The sequence below is a fragment of the Seriola dumerili genome, unplaced genomic scaffold (assembly GCF_002260705.1).
Source record: "Seriola dumerili isolate Sdu_G_001 unplaced genomic scaffold, Sdu_1.0 BDQW01000242.1, whole genome shotgun sequence".
In the NCBI taxonomy this organism is placed as follows: Eukaryota; Metazoa; Chordata; class Actinopteri; order Carangiformes; family Carangidae; genus Seriola; species Seriola dumerili.
The window spans coordinates 1,886,423-1,901,182 of NW_019174497.1; the positions used below are offsets into that span (position 1 = coordinate 1,886,423).

General features: G+C 42.0%; 1 protein-coding gene across 2 annotated transcripts; it reads right to left on the reverse strand.

Annotated features, from left to right (window-relative positions):
• Positions 1-5,296: 5,296 nt before the first annotated feature.
• Positions 5,297-10,853, reverse strand: LOC111229713 (probable G-protein coupled receptor 22). Of its 2 annotated transcripts, XM_022756162.1 has the most exons (4): positions 10,624-10,853; positions 10,442-10,518; positions 8,130-9,294; positions 5,297-7,159 (listed from the first exon to the last, which is right to left on the reverse strand). In XM_022756162.1, exon 4 carries the CDS (start codon positions 7,153-7,155, stop codon positions 5,839-5,841), a length of 1,317 nt encoding a protein of 438 aa, XP_022611883.1. In that variant the 5' UTR covers positions 7,156-7,159; positions 8,130-9,294; positions 10,442-10,518; positions 10,624-10,853; the 3' UTR covers positions 5,297-5,838. The 2 variants fall into 2 exon arrangements, with proteins under 2 accessions (XP_022611883.1, XP_022611882.1); XM_022756161.1 differs by having other exon boundaries at positions 10,442-10,853.
• Between the last annotated feature and the right edge of the window lie 3,907 nt (positions 10,854-14,760).

Sequence of the window (14,760 nt, forward strand, 5' to 3'; positions counted from 1 at the left end):
TAGCCAACATTAGCATTAACAGCTGTTTACTTGCCAGTCTTGCTGAGAGCTTCAGCTATCTCTGCATTTACAATACAAGAGATTATAATACCTGTGTTTTTTTATGATGTGATGTAAACTGAAAATGGATTTGGACTGTTGGTCATACAAATCAAGACATCTGAAGATGTCACCTTGGTTTTCAGGAAATTGTGATGGGCACATTTTAAATCATTTTCTGACATTTCATGAACTGAACCTTTAACCGAAAAGTCCATAGATGAATCAGTGATGAAAATAACAGTTAGTTGCAGCCATACTCTTTCTCAAAGTGAACATCCACTGTTACATTCATACTTTATCTGCCTCTGCTCCTATTGCCAACTACATCTGCCTCACTTGATGCAGCCACACGGTCTAGCTCTGTCTCCTGCTCACATATTGCACTGAATGCTCCCTAAGAGACACTTCACCTTGTACCAGCTAGAGGCTCATAATGTCGGCTCTGATGACTTTGCAATTAATTGCTTAGCCATAACAAGAAGCTAGTTAAAAGTGTGAATCACAGCTATAAATGCTTCCAGGTGATACATTGATATTCATAGTGCTTTGTTGTTGCATTTTGGGAGAAAATACTTCCCCAATTAGTAGTTACTTACTTTCTCCAAAAATGACCCAGAAACTGAAAGTGAACTGATTCAAACCACTGAATGTTTCATTGGGTTTCTGTAGTCTAGCTTCAGCAAGTGCTCATCCCTTGTAATGATGATTCAACTATAATGAGTTTTAAGTACATCCAAGCCCAACATTGTCCTTGAAGAAAATTAATGGGACCTTTACTTCAGGAGCCAAATAACTTCTGCCGCTCTGCAATTCTATTGTGACACAAGGACACTTGAAGGAGAATGAATTCTATTTAAAATGTTGGAGTCTATTTTGTTTTTATTGGATACAAATGCTCACCATGTAGTCTCAGACTCAAGCTGCCAGGCTGTGTTCGTGAGCTCTGTTGTGGTGGTCCCATTCATATCTTTCCATGTGGATAGAAGAGTGGCAGTATAATCACCAGACAGTAGTCATCACTGTGAGGGGAGCTGGAGGGCAGCAATCTTCTCTCTGCTGCCTCCCCTCTCTCACACAGTGGTTGACACTCTGTCACTGCCTGATAAAACAATTGGACTGACACATGGCTGCATGCACATACTGTATGGACATAGCTGCACATGCTGGAGTATACACATTCAACTACAGGACACACAGTGCTGATTAGATGCATACACAAACACACACATACACACAAAATCACACACTGACTGACAGGTACACACAACCAGACTGGGCATGCAGCCATGTCTGCACAAAACTACTGACTTCTTTTTGTCCTTCACATTTTTGGTTTAGTACGATAAGAATATAGCAGTTGGCTCCATTCTCCGAGCCACATTTCCCAAATGATGATTGAGATTTCACAATATAATGACAAATGTCATCAAATGTAAAATTCTTACACACTAAACTATAAACTAAACTATCTATAATGCTTGATACCATAAGCATTTCTTGTGCAATGGCCAAATTCTCTTCATATAAAATCCATGGTTATATTATATATTTTTAAAATCATAATGCTACATTATTCTATTGTCTTCTCTGGCTTGCATATAAGTTGCTTATTCCTGTTTACCCCCCAGGAATAATTTGTTCTCTGATGTGGAGTGAATAATAATGGATGACACTTGATGTGTCATGTACTGTCTGCTCTCTACTGATAACGGAACAGTAATCTACACAGCATTGATTTAAAGGCAGACTCGTCTGTTATTTTCTCCAGTACCACACAATGGTGCCATTAAGGTCATAGCAGTTAGAGGTCATGCTCTATTATTTCTGTCTGCCTTTGATTCCCGGTTCCTGTCTCAGCCATGGATTTACTTGTACAGAGATTATAGGTTATATAGCAGAGTAATATATCTTCCAACTCTATAAAATGTCCTTCCATCTCTCTAAATGTGGCTTGGTGAGAGTAACATTTGGAAAATGACCACAAGCAACAATTTGTCAAGCTGTGCTGGCTGGTGTGCTCAATTTACTTTCTTCTTCTCTATGATAGCAGAATTACAGTTGAGTGTTCGCTGACCTAATGCAATAGAGGCTCCATATGGACAGAGTAATGTGATTTCCCAGGCTCTTATTCGGTGTCTGCGGCTGGATAGAGAGGGGCTCTGAAGAGATGGCATCTGAATTGGGAATGGCTGTCTAAGAGAGGCAGCCATTGAGCGAGAGAGGGAAGGACATAATGTATGTGATAGGGACAGCAGTAAGTAGCAGCCTTGATGTGGTGTATTGGGGAGAAGGAAAAGGACACCAGGGTCAAGTGATTCTAATAAGGCCCACATTGAAGCGTCATTGAACCTCTGTTTGACTGTGGTGCTCTGTTGACCTTTTTTTTTCTCTGCAGGTCATCTCAGGTCAGAGTTGTAGTTGTGGCCTGTTAACATATCCAATATGCTAACCAGCAATGCTGACCTTGGGATTTGTATCCATGGCATTTTTTTTTTTTTTTTTACACAAAAATAGAAGAAGAACGAGTTGACACTGACAGTGTTCAGCTTTGTGTAAATTTCCAGTCACATGCTAAACAGAGCCTTTTATGTATGTCACATTGATTTTGAGCTTCATTAATCTGTTTTATATTTTTATTTTCATTTCACAACATTTAAGCACCCAGTCCCTGTTATAGACTTGTCTAGGCTCTGGTGCCTTTTCCTTGCCTCGGGTGGTTAAAAATTGCTTAATGCAGCTTTAAAATTAAATTATATTTCATCATAATAATGAGATTGAGCCAAAATTGGAGTCATGGGTCACAGTCTAATGTCCACCAAAAACATTTTACAATATGCCCAAAGGCTCTGGATAGTATTTTGGTCAAAGTGAGATGCTGCCTGGCTACAGGCGTCTGAATTGCTGCTCACATGTAAACATTTTTCTGAGAGTTACCAAAGCTCTGTTGTTGCTCTTGTGAATGGCTTTTCATCCAGTTGGAGAAACTAGTGAGCCAGTTGGTATTTTTTTTTATTGGTGGGGCCAAGGTTATAAATGTGATATAACTGTTCCAGAGCCAGAATCCAAACAGATATAGCAACAAACGTCGATAGAAAAGGTCGAGCCATCAAGGCTCTAAATAAAGGTGACCAAAAACAGCTCTTCAGTCAGAACACCACCATGCATTAAAGGCATTTCTTAAAAGGTGATTTAGAAACTTTTTTGTTTCACAACATTGCTATGTACAAATAGTTCATTTCATATGAACTACAGAACAATACATGAAGCTAACTGCTCCTAGTACTCACACAGCTTCTGAGTTGGCTGAAAATGACATCAAGGGAACAGATACATCAGTCTCAGTGATTAGTGAGAGCAAAATGACTAATGAGAAGCAAATGTCAGACTTAACAATGTAATGTTGACAAAGTGGCAATTCAACTCAGAACATCAGCCTGTTGTTTGTGCTCGAAAAAGCCTTTTTGACTTGTTCAGTGTGGCTGCACCTCAGGATGGAAAGCAAACTGTGACCTCAAAGTCTAGTTGGTGCAAATAGTATTGGCCTTTGAGAGGTAATTTTAGAAGGTAATCAATACAAATGATTTTTTTTTCAGTAGCAGAAGCTGATGAAGTTTAGAATAGTACCTGACATTTGAGCAGGGGTCTAATTTATGTATTCACCAGGAGCGGGACACAGCTGGCAGTTGTGTATCATTGTTATAGTGGTAACAAAAATATGTCTATACATTTGTATATTGATATCCCACCTTTGATGTTTGCCTTCAAAAATTTGGACTTGTATACATTAGGCATTTATTCTTTGGCTCAATGTTTCATCTCATAAGTCATTTTCCTTCCCCTGTCGGCTAATCTGTCGCTGGCTGTGATCCCATCTCCACTCTCAATCACAGACGTGCCCTCAAGGCACCGTGACATCCACACTGCCTGTTTACAGCAGGGCCATAAAGAACCTTGCCTGCATCAATATTCCCATATCAGCGCTCTCTGTTGTGCTACAAACCACACACTGACAGCCAGAGAAGCCTCCGATTGGGTTTGTGCAACCTCTCTGGTAGCCAACAGCCCTCTGCTCTCAGGATCTAAAGGGCTCTTCAATTTTCTACTGTACCTGTGACAGCAAAGGCATAATAAGCTCATTACTGAGATATACTGAGGAGTACAGTGTACGCACGCATTTGTGTGTGTGTGTACCTTTATGCATGCATGTGAACGGACTGCATATATCCACATCTTAGACTGAATGTAATCCTTGACCTGGGGATTGTTATGAAGTGAGCCACCGGGCTAGCTGAGCCTGGCTTTATATGCTAATAGATAATGTAACTGTGCATCTAGATTCAGTGTTAGAGTGCAGACTGAATGTAATAAGCTGACAGTTGTTTTTTTTCTTTTTTTTTTTTGTAGATTCTTACTAGTGAAATTCTTCTGCAGCTGTATGAATAAATTATTCCTAATTATTTAGGCCAAACTCAGATACAAGTTGAGCCAAAAATACAAGGTTGGCTGCATTATAATCTAACAGCAGCAGCAGCCACTTGGGAAATACAGTTTCACTGCCTTATTCCTTGACAAACAAAAGAAGACACGCACTATTGGTGGACATACACAGGCAGATAAGAAGAACTTCATTGTCTATTATTGTGTGTTGTAAACAGAATCTTTTATTAAGCTTCAATATTTTCGCAGTAGGCTGTTATTGCAGTTATGGATGTGCTTATTTGGAGAGCATTGACGTTGGGCTAGTGTTATTAAAAACAAACAATTTGATAGTACAACCAGTTTCAACATTTTCCTTTAGTTTGATTTAATAATTTCTTTCTGAGAACGTATCATCAGAGGATTCTATCCACTTTAGGAATTAAAACAAAATATTTGTTCCAATTTTTTCATTGTGTCGAATATGTGCTTTCCCTGTCACATATCCTGTCCCACCATAAAGTCACGCTCAATTCATCATACCAAAATAAGGCAACTGTAGATTTTCCATTTGGCTCAAAGTGGTGGCTGTTATGAAACAGACTAGGTTTTGATTACATCTGGTTTATGTCAAATGAGATGATGGGAACCATGGTGTTCTGTTGTGTTTCAGGAATGCGAGTGTTCTTCAACTCTAAAAGCAATGATTGTGAACAGTACGCCCATAGCTTTTCTGCTGTAGGAACATAACATACACTATTTCACTACTTCCTTTCCAGTCCTATCTCTCCATGTTGCACCTGTCCGCCTTTATTGTATCCCCATACCTACAGTCTCAACTTGAGGGCCTTGCCTGCCGAGGGCTCCCAGGCAATAATGTCAGTGGTCACAGAGGACTGCAGGGTCTGGTGTCGGAGCAAGTGGCATGGTGGTGATGAATGGGAGTAATCTCACAGCTGTTACAGAATCACAAACACTTTACTTGGGGGGAGAATAGGAAGCCTTTGGCAGCGTTAGGTGAGTGAACACAAAATTTATTATAAATATACATATACATAACAATTCCTACTTCTCTCTCTCTATTTATATACCTTGTTTACCCTATGCTGTACATGTATCATGTATGTACACAATGTACTTTATGTTGTTACTGTTACAAAAAGCCATGCAATATCTACAGTACAGTATATGGTATATCTATGAAACCTACTTTTATTCTCAATAAATAGTAATAAATTATCCACCTCTTGTTTTTGTACATTCTATTACACAAAGTACTTACATTACTGCTTTGGATTAATATTTTCCCTTTTTCATCATGACCTGATGTCAGTTTTAGCTGCTTTTATTGACCGTATACCCTAAAGATAATGAGTTGCTTCACTCCACATCCTCAGAAGACAGACATTTCTGTCGGGTGTCTTTGTCCTCAAATGTCACCTTTTTGTTTCTCTTCGGGTCGATCCAGGAGTTGTGGATGATGGCATTATTAGGTGTGGGATCTGCCTCAATAATGGACACCACTCTCTTCTTCATCTTGCTTTTCAAGACTTTCTGGAACTTCTGTCTAGTGAAAGCGTAGAGTAGAGGGTGAAAGATAGTGGTCCCATAAGCCATGACCAGAAAGCCCAGTCTCAACTTGACCATTAGGTCACTGGGGCCCACACTCAGGATGACTGTGTTGAGTACCGTGATGGGTGTCCAGCACAGAAGGAATGTAGACACAATAAGGAGGGACATCCTGAAAACTCTTTTCTGGCGCTCTCGCCTCTCTCTGTGGCGTTTAACAGCCCTGCGCAAGGCAATGATTACAGAGACAGAGGTACGCATGCCCAGCGTGGGGTTGCGGCTGCCACTGCTCTGGGATCCATCTGTTGCCTCTTGCTGCGTTGTCATGGCCGTCATGGATGGACGCTTTTTCCTGCGAGCCTTCTTCTTCTGTGAAGCGTGGAAACGTGTGCCAATGCGAATATTGAGTGCTTGCAGGATCTTTGAGTAGGTGATGAGCATGACAACGGCAGTGAAGAAGAAAATAGGGATCTGAGCAAGCAAATGGTAATAGAGCCCAAGTTCTGTGTAGTACTGGTTAGTGTGAACCACATTCTCCACCACTGTCTGGTTCAGCTCAGCATGGCCCTGGGCGAAGAAGCCCACCTCAATAAAGGGTACGAGGAAACTAGCAAAGGATAGCACCCAAATGGCAGCCAGCAGGGCCAGGGCACGGCCCATGGTCAGCACCCGGTTGGCTGGTTTGACTGAGATGTCGTAGCGATCGAGGGTGATGGCAAGCACATTAGCAGCAGTGGCAACACTAGCGAAGGAGACGCAGGCTTCATGGAAGCAGCAGACGAGGGCAGTGTCGCCCTCCAGGGACAGCAGCACCACCACAATGGTGAGCGGGATACAGCACACACAAACCAGCACATCCAACACATGGAGGTTCATTGTGACTATGTTACTGACAGAACTAATGAGGTTCGACTTCATACAGTAGAGAGCAAGCACAGTGAGGTTTGAGCTCAGGCCCAGGAGGATTTCCAGCATGAGGAAGCCAGTCAGGGAGACCTGAAAACTGACTGGGTAGGGATACGGGCTGGGGGTTGCCGGACTCATGGTACGGCTGACAGGTTCAGTGTTATCGGTGACTGTGACGTTGCTCATGGTGGCTTCTTGTTCCAGGTAGGGAAGGATATGCATTATCCTGCATGTAGGGAGAAGAGAGAGAGAATTTATGAAGAGGAAAAATGAAGAGTTTCTCTGTGCGTGCATCTCTAGAAAGCTATAATTAACACACATTTGAGAAATCTTGTCAGACGCAATGCTGCCAGTTATCAAATAATAAGGAAGCCTTTTGAGTTCAAACGAGGAATTCTGAGAGTAGAAACTTTAATAGTGCTGGAACTTTTTTCCTTTCATACCCTCCAGATTGTCTCACTATGCACCTGGCATGACTAACTAGCAACTATCTCACCTCGATCAGCTTCTACTTTCCTTATCACCATCCTTCATCAGACAGTTGCATCCAAAGCAGGGTCACATCATATAACAGAAACCCTTTGGAACAAATTAAAGTCTTTAAACACGTAGTCCTAATGGCTTGGTATGTTTTGGCTTTGTAGCAGCTTACTTGTGGCTTAGAGTACTTTTGAGCCTCTATTGAACACATTCAAGCTGAGATAGTAATAATGTTTGGGCCTTTATAGTTTACATAATGAATATAGACCAGAGGTCATGAAAAGGGGAGGAGGAAGGCAACAATGAAGGAAGTAGATTTTAGCACCATTCAAACTGGATTAATATTACACTAAGCTAAGTGAACCCATAATTTCTGACAGCATTTTAGACATTGCCAAGTGAAAGCAACTGGAAGTGGTTTATGACTGACAAGAATATTCTGCCAGAACACCATGTTTATCTCATCACCAGCGGGCTTCCAACTCTCAGAGAAGCACTTTAAAATACAGGATGTTTGTTCAGACAAGACTCAAATAATAGAAGGACTAATGAGATCACCAAAAAAAAAAAAAACAGTTGGTAATTGGGACTGTAATTAATGTTGGAAGAGAAAAATGTAATACACATGCACTGGACCCCTCCCACCCTAGAGAAATGAATCAAATCTTAATGGCATTATAGATGATGGAGAAAAAAATTGTTTTTGCAATATTTACCCTTCCCTCCAGCACTATCTGAATACCAGGGCTGTGTAATCAGGCCATAGAGTCCATGTTAGATCCACAGAGACAAGCATCACATCCAAACATAGCCCGTGGAAAAGTGTTTCCGCTCCAGCAGAGCCCCCCAGCGAGGCTTTTCCTATCACTAGTTGCCCCTCCCAGAGAGGCTGACAGCCAGAAAAGCACCTGTCTGTCTCACCAAAGGCTGTCTGTGGGCTGCCAGCGTTTTCTTCCTGACCACAATGGCAAGGCAGCTAAGGAATCAGCCACCTGCGCCCAGTGGATGTCTGAGAATATGGGCTAATGTCCTCTATGGGCCTTTTCTCAGATCTCCGGTCCGTTTGCTTTGGTGATGGTGGGAGCACTGATGGATGAGTGGAACAGGGATAAGATGTCGGAGCCACCTCCTGTTTATAATCTCATGATATTCCCAGGCAGGAGAAACACAGCCAACCAAGAACACAAAGAAATACAGGCTCTTTCCTCTGCAGAGGGCTGGAATGTACTGCTCATAGTACGATCCAAATCCTTGCTTTTTGCTTTTTTTGTCCTCAGTGAGAAGATAGTAGTCAGATGTGTCAATATAGAAAAATAGTTATATCCATTAGCTTGTACTCCAAGAGTTTGTCAGACAACCATGCAGATTCTCCAGTGTACAGCATAGTAATGTCCAGAATCGGTCCAGGAGAGGTCAGTGCGTCCGGGCAGCGTCCAGGCCCATGTCTCTCCTGGGATCACTAATGGAACAGGCCTTCACTCTCCACCATTCTCATCAGTCTCTGTACGGCTGGCTCCAGCCGCCATTGACTTGTAAATCGAGCACAGGCCTCCAGTTTGACCCTTGACATGCTGAACCCTCAATCACTGGAGATGGCGCGAGTGGAGCAGATTATTAGAGTGCATATGTGTCCAATCACCATGACATGCGTGATCACTGTGACATTTGTGGTCACTCTAATTTATATGTGTTTAGAAAGGAGGTTGAATCAGCAATTGGGGAGAAGGTCATCTTCATGAGGTAGTGGAAGTGAGTTCATCAGGCAGAGAGCCTGCCTTGTAGGTTTGCAAAAAGATCCCAGACAATACTTGGACTTTAGGAAGTAGTGCACATAGCATCATCTGTCTGTCCTTCAGTTTCACATCTTTCTCTCACAGTGACCTAAAGAGAGAGAGAGTAATGGATGATACAGAGAGAGTGATAAGGAGAGAGGAAGAGTAGGAGGAGTAAGAGAGGGAAGTGTGGGGGATGCGTTAGTTAAAATAAACATATCCTCAGTAGAGAGGCGACAAGGAAACTCTTATTAGCATAGCAACAAGCCTCTGATATCTTATCATGTTCCTGTGCATCGCCTGATGCACTTAACATCTTTGCTAACGCATTAACATAACAGTAGCACCAATACAGGGCTTGTAGAAAAAGCAAGTGGTATTTTACATCTCAGCTTCTCATTTTCAGATGGAATATTAATCATAGTAGTGTTTTGCTGTTCTTGTTGTTTATAGTATAAATTACCACAGGAAAAAGCTTAGTGTAAATTATTGTTTGCCATTTGTGCAGCCACAGTGGTGCTGAAACGGTCATACAATTTTCATGATAGGGCAGACTTGCTCAGAGCTGAAGCGCAGTGTGATTCCTTGGGGAACTTGTCATAAAGACATGTATGCCTCGTCGTATGTCACTATATGTGATCCATGTGATCCATGTAATCTCTTCAGAGGAACATGTCGGTCACTGTTCAAGGTTGTCTCAGTGATGGATGCGATACTTTACTATGCCACAATGTCAGCAGAAATGAGCGAGGAGCACCAGGCAAGAGAGACGATCATGCATGTTGTAGATGCACAGTTTGAAAGTGCACAATTGAATATGAAGTTTCTCGTATCATAAGAGCCTGACACTTTGGATTATATGTGTGTGTAGCAGAAAAACACAAACGGAAGCGCTCACAGTATGGGAATAAACAGCCATCCTCATGCATAAACAAATTAGCAAAAGCCTTTTAGGATGTGATGTTTACAGTAGCAACTACTTGGAATTACAAATTTTAGACTGAATGCCTTTTAATGAGTAGCTCATATAGGTTTCACTTTAACCAGAATCATATTTCTAAATTAAAGTCTTTCAACAAAATTTATAGCTGAAGATTTTCAGGAAATTATACTGTTGGTTTCAAATCGTGTGCATGTGTTTTGTTGTGACAGATATTTAGCATTGAGTTTTCTGCTGTCACATATGCTCTACTCAGCTAAGTGCTGTAAATCATACCCATAAGTAGAGTGCCCCATCAAAACACAGCAAAGCTCACCATGCAGGGTAAACACAGATGCTCCGGGGCTGGTCCATACACCACGCTGTCCCCTCTCCATCCACGTCTGCAACGATCTAGGTCGACATATACAAATTGCTGGTTTATCTTCTGCTCCTTTCAGCAGTAATCCAAGAATTAGGATTGAATATTCATGAACATTCAAGGGTCACACTACTGACAGATGTTCTTTCCTTCCTGAGTCCCAGACAGAGAAAAACAAGTCCACAGAGATTAGTTCTGACAGGGATGTTGGTGGGATTCTTCTTTTTCTCCCGTTGTCCCCCCTGTTCTTCTTTTATCCATCCATGTGGACTGGTGTGTGAATACTCCTCATCTCACCAACTCTCTGTTGTGCTCCCTCCCTGTCTGAGTGTCTGAATAGGAGTGCAAACCATTACACTCCTGGTATCTCTATATCTCCTGCTCTGCTCTCTTCTCTCTCCCTCACTCCCTCGTTCCCTCTCTCTCCCTCTCTCTCTTACTGCGGAGGTTTGCAGTGCTCCCCCAGTCCTGATTGGTCTTCTGTAATAGGCTTAACCCTTTCCTCTCCAGCGAGGGGAGGTATTTCCTTTTGTTCTGACTCTATCCTCTCTTCCCTGCCAGTGACTGTGACATCCCGTGTGGGGCTGTAGTGATTTGGAAAAAAGCTGCTACTACGCTTTTGCTCAGGGACTTTAGATGCCACTGCACTAAACACACAACCTGCTGCAGAGTTAGATAGGCAGACTGTTGAAAGAAAGACAGCAGAAAATGCTGGGATGATGTATTAATTAGCTCTGTCACGATGTAATGATCAAGTAATGTGCCTGCGTGCTGTAGGGGGAATGATGAGGATGGAGAGCCAGCAGAGGAAAGCAATATTTTTTTGTATTGATTTTGTGCACATACATAGGTCTTCATATGCGTGTGCAAGTGAGCATGAGAGGCAGGGAGACTGACAGAGAGGAGATAAATTCTTTCAGCTGTGAGGAGGAGAAATGGATTATGCAGGAACGAGTGAAAGTCAGAAAAGAAGAGATAGAGGATAGTGGCTCTGATTGATAGTTTCAATTAAGTCGCTCTGTCAGATCAGTAAGAGGTTGAACACCCTCCATTCCTTTGTCAAGGCTTATTTGTCAGGTGCAATTATTGCCAGAGGGCATCGTGGTACCTGACAGCCTCCAGTAAAGAAGAGGGGGGCATCTGTCGCTCTGGCATGGCAACCTGATAATCTGACGATTAAAGTCCACAGAAGATACATCAGGTGTTGTTATTCTGATGGTGACAGTTTCATAATTGCACTTTGCCGGGCAGATGTTTCACTTAGTTCTTGGGGCATTTCAAGTCGACTTACTGCACTTTGGGACAGAGTTCAAAGGTCTAGAAGAGATTCAAAGCTGTAACTTTGGTAGTGAGGAATCAATTTGTCAATTAATCCGTCAATCAATGTAGTTGAAACTTTAACTAGTTATATCCTCTCAAATGTGAGGATTTGCTGCCTTTCTTAATTTTATATTGTACATTGAGCTTTGGCTTTCGGAGTGTTGTTTATAAAAACAAACCTCAGAAAACCTCAGTTCCAATCTGGTATTATCAAAAGGACTGGATACCTCCCGATCATACTGAGATACGTGTTTCCCTTCCACTTGACACACTGAGGCCACCACTTATTGGAGGATTAAGAAGAGCAAATAATTGCATGTTTTTAAGCCTGTCATCAACTCTAAGTCTCACTGGATCTTCACATTGCATGATATGGAGCATGGCATGTGTGTGGAGAGGAGTTGCGTGTGTGCGCGCGTGTGGGGAGAAGAAAGAGCTTTCACTATCCATGGTTGTTGGTGTGTAGTTGTTTGGTAGTACGTGTAGATCTTTTGTACATATCTGCTTATCAGTACGGTTGGGTGTACGTGCGTCCTTAGGATTACATGTAGGATTGTATGTGTGTAATAACTGTACCATGATGTATGCAAGCACTCCACAAGTACCTGTCCTACATGGGATCCATCTACAAGCCTCTGACTGTCAGACTATAATTACACAGCACATCAGTGCAAAACAGCTTCTCCGCCTTCAACTCAACACACTGTATGTTTCATCAGAAGCATCCTGAAGAGAGTGAAAAGTGGATGTGTGTATGAGATAAGACTTGACCGATCACTTGACAGCCTTCTGACGGCTCTTCAGGAATCCTCCCAGTTGAAAGAGTAGTAAACATGCTGCTGCAAAAACACAGCATTCCCAAAACTTGAGAATTCAATAGAAGAATGATGTTAATATTTCATACCCATTAATATTTCATCCAGCTTCTTCTCTCTGTCCCCACACTCTGTCTGATATTCACTACAGTTTTTCTCCCCTTTCACTCTGAGTGCCTGTAGACGTCCATTGATGTGCTGTACACATGTGCCTGTTGATACTCAAGCTTGTGCATTTCCTTGCCTTTACCACACTTATTGCATGTGCACAACCTCCTTGGCACAGTGTGTGTGGTGTGTCTGTGAAGAGGATCCTCTCTGGCCTGAGCTCATCGGCTAAAGAAGATGCAGATGGGCCGTCAGTGGCTGTCTTATTTCAAGTTCACACTTTGCATGTCATACATCAGTAGGCAATCGTGCTAGTGGGATGGAAGCCGGCGGACCCAGAGGACCCAGCACACAGACTTTTATCTTCTCTCTGCAGCAGGCATCCTACACTTGCATTTGGCGCCACTGTGATTTGCTCCAGATTGCTCCAGAACAGAGCTGGCTCAGCGCTAGTGGAGTGGCTAGTTTCAAATGTTGTAGTGGTCTGTTGTTGTCTGATCTATTTAAATTGCCCTTTTCACAAACTCGGGGGCTCCTGGTCCAACCTCACAGGGACCTGGGCAGTCATACTGAAGTGGAGAAAAATTATGTTTACTAAGCTGCTCCTATTATTTTTCCCCAGTTTGTTTTTGTTTGTTTTGTTTTTTTAAGAAATCCATTTTTCTTCCAATATTTTGCTTTTTCATCCAGCACATAAAAGGATGTTGGACAGACTGTAGAAATAAGGGAGGACCGCATTCCGAGGTCTTCTGGGGTTTGCCTGTGGTTTGACCACAGGGCAGTCTTCTTTGGCCTCAGTCCCAGTGTCCCTTTGGATTCATGTTCAGTTGGTGAGAGATGAAAGTGCCTCAATCAAAGGAGAAGAGAGAGAGGAAGAAAAGAAGCCAATGTTCACCTCCTCCTACATTAAACACTCCTTGAGATCGATGAGCAGCAGTTGAAGATAAAATGCAACCTTTGTCGTAGAGGAAATGTTAATGTATCCTCTTCATCCCCGTACAGGCCCATTGGTGATGAAGGGTTTTAGTTACACAATAGTTTGCAGACCTCAAATTAATGTGTAATTACATTTCAATTAAATTTTAATTACTGTAGACTTGTAAAATAATTGAGGTACAATGTGATTAAAAAAGGGAACAGAACAGGAAAATACAACAAAGATATAAAGATTCATAAAGAGCAAATATTGCATAGGAGAAATTATGTAATTATTTACTTTCTTATAATAAGATTTACTTGGTTATCATATATCACATAGTTATTAAAGGTTCTATATCTAAGTCTTCTCTGCCACTGATTGTGGTTTCCTGCTGGGAACAGGTGGTGGTGGTGGTGGTGGTAATGGTTGCTTGCCAAGAGCTTCAGCCATCATTGCATTGAACAAGAGGTTAGAATGTGGCTTCTGGGCAGCGCTACTTCTTCATCCTCTCATGCTGAACTGAGGGCAGACTGGAGGCTAAAGTGACACACTATCGCAAAGTAACAGCATGGACCAGGGCTAGCAGGTTAGTTTAGATAAACCTTAGAAGAAGAAAAGAAGTGATAGAAATAGAAGCAAAACAAGAGTTGACACCAAGAGCACTAGCAAAAACTTACATATAGCACCTTTAAAGACTAGAGAGGGCCCAGGTGTGATAGGTTTTATATTTTGATTCCCTCTGATCATCTGTTATTGTCTAATGCAGCTGCAACCTGTTAAACTCTGTCTAATGTAGGTATTAGATAACATAGCATCAGCTTGATAATGCCCTGACCTGAAAGACATTGAGGATTACGAACAAAAATAAGCATCAGATGAGATTGTTGCACGTTTTATTCCGAGTATCACTGTGTCAGAGAACCAACACAGAATCTAGGATGCTTTGTGACCTCTTGACAAAAAGACTAGCTGGTCAGTATTTTTTAGCTTTCTCTCACCTAGCTTGATGACTATGATTGTTTCTATATGTTGTAGAGGTACGGAGTGCTCTTCCACACACAACTGTAAACATGGTGAAGCAAAACAAAAAGATGATGTTGGTGTTACTAGGT